The sequence below is a fragment of the Lupinus angustifolius genome, chromosome LG01 (assembly GCF_001865875.1).
Source record: "Lupinus angustifolius cultivar Tanjil chromosome LG01, LupAngTanjil_v1.0, whole genome shotgun sequence".
NCBI lineage: Eukaryota > Viridiplantae > Streptophyta > Magnoliopsida > Fabales > Fabaceae > Lupinus > Lupinus angustifolius.
In genome coordinates, this window is record NC_032009.1 from 25024332 (window position 1) to 25026806 (window position 2475).

A 2475-nucleotide genomic window follows, 5' to 3' on the forward strand; every position below is an offset into this window, starting at 1 on the left:
ATGGGAAAGAAAAGGGTGTGCAAGCAAAAATTTATCTAATCATGCATTGCCAATTGCATCCCTAATCTTAATCAACAATTAGTGGAAAATTTATTTTTATTATTTTTTATAAAGCTTTGGTGTTGACAATACACAAGCTTTGTGAAATCTTTCAATGAATTCTTCACTCGTGCTAGGTTCAAATTTGTCGAGAGATGCATGGTGGATCGAAATGCCAACGATCAAGAGAATATCCCAAAATTGACGAGTTAATTAATTTTCAAAAAGACCGAAACTTAAGGAGTAAAGCAATCATATTATTACTCATATTTTAGCCATAATAACATTGACAATGTGGATACTTTAATGCTTTTAATTATCATATCTAAAAGGTTTAGCATATTACAAACGCCAAAAGACAAAGAAAATAATCTTTAAGACCATGATAGAAAAGAACTTCGTTTACTTAATCGTCAAACAACAAATCCAGTATGCTAAGTTTTGTCCCCTTTGCACAATGCTATATTTTCTCTCTCATTTGCATCCTATATATATATATAAGTACGACCTTAAGGGATATAGACATAGTCAATAGCCCAAGTCTAGTTTATTTTCATTCTTATTTCTTAGGGTGGTTTTTGAATTAAAGAGAAGGTTTAACCCGTTTAAGGAAAATGAACAAGCTGAATTTTGTGAAAAATGGAATAAGCAAGTTGCCACCAGGTTTTCGTTTTCAGCCAACAGATGAAGAGCTTGTGTTTCAATACTTGAAATGTAAGGTCTTCTCATACCCATTGCCTGCTACTATAATTCCCGAGATCAATGTTTGCAAGTATGATCCTTGGGATTTGCCAGGTAACAACAATGCTGTTCAAACTAAATCTATCATTTCTTTTCGCATTCAACAATTATACATGATGAATACATTATGCACATTTCATTTAGATTACCCTTTTTATGAATTTTAAATAATGATTACAAATAAATAATAGATGATAATCTAATAGTATATAAAACTAGTAAGACATACATTTTTTTTCTCAACTATAAATCTATACTATTAAATTTTAATGAGTTAAAAAATGTGATTTGACATATATGGTAAAGATGCTAACACAAATAATGATAATGCATAAATGACTCATGTACAAAATTACAAAATTGTAATTAAATAGTCATTAACATGCTTCTTCTGCTTAGGGAGAGGAACTTATAATAAGCGTTCTTATTCAATATTTGTGTGATTAATTAGGAAACTGTGAAGAGAGGTACTTTTTCAGCTCAAAGGACAATAAGTATCGAAATGGTAATCGTATGAATCGAACAACCAACTCTGGCTATTGGAAAGCATCAGGAACAGACAAGAGAATCTCAACTTCAACATGTGATGGGATTGTTGGGATAAGAAAAAGTCTTGTTTTCTATGAAGGCAAATCTCCAAATGGGTCTAGAACTAATTGGGTGTTGCACGAATATCGCCTTGTCACTATAGAAAATGTAAGATTCATCTAAAACATTATATTTGCTTACACCTACTAATTGATAAGTTAAAAACTTTTACCACTCATGGTTACCTGAGTTATGAAGTATTTTTCTTTAACACATTGAGATGTATATAACCTGTGTATTTAACATTAGCCAAATTTTCATTTCTAATGTAATATAAAAATGAAAAGTAAATATTTATTTCAATTCTTATGTTTTTCGACTTTACTAATTTGGTCCTTCAAGTTTTGAAAAAACCTAAAATGATCCCAAACTTTTTTAAATATGTATAAATTAGTTATTTTTCGCATGTTTTACAATATCTGATATCAACTAATTAATTTAACTCACATTTAAAAAAGTTTGAGATCATTTTAGGTTTTTCATTTTTTGATGGAGAAAACTAGTAAAGTTGAAAAATATAATAATGAAATGAGTATTTATTCAAAAAATAATATGAGAATTAGCATTTCTGCATGCAATTTGCAAATATTTATGTGTCAAATGTTTTTGGGTTTGCAGAATTACGTGAACGAGATAGGAGATTGGGTTCTATGTCGCTTATTGATGAAGAAAAGAAGTATAATAGAAAGTGATGGTAGCACCAGTCACATGCATAAAAGAAACACAGCACGAGGTTTTCCAAGGTTGTTTGATTTTATGACGGTAAGCAATGGTGAACATTCTTCAACATCATCCTCATCATGTTCGAGTTCCAGCAATAACATAGAGGTGTCTTCAAATGCATTAGAACATGAGGAAACAAGTGGCTATGCTGATTTTTAAGAGCAGCATAATCATCACTTATATATATGCATATTTTATTTGTTATATCCATTAAGGAAAATGGATCATATGCTAGCTAGAGCATATGCATAGGGATTTGCTCCTCCAATATATGAAATCTCGTTATTTTGTGGATGTATAAGAATATTGTATGCTTGTTTTCTATCATGTAATCTCGTATAATAAGTTTATTTTCATGTTTTTAGTTAGTGATTTCAATGGTCT

The 2475-nt window shown here is 30.1% G+C and overlaps 1 protein-coding gene across 1 annotated transcript; it reads left to right on the forward strand.

Annotated features, from left to right (window-relative positions):
- LOC109358188 (NAC domain-containing protein 83-like) lies at nucleotides 475–2475 on the forward strand. The gene is made up of 3 exons (XM_019602283.1): nucleotides 475–834; nucleotides 1232–1476; nucleotides 1987–2475. The coding sequence occupies exons 1-3, from the start codon at nucleotides 654–656 to the stop codon at nucleotides 2248–2250; spliced, it is 690 nt and encodes a 229-aa protein (XP_019457828.1). The 5' UTR covers nucleotides 475–653; the 3' UTR covers nucleotides 2251–2475.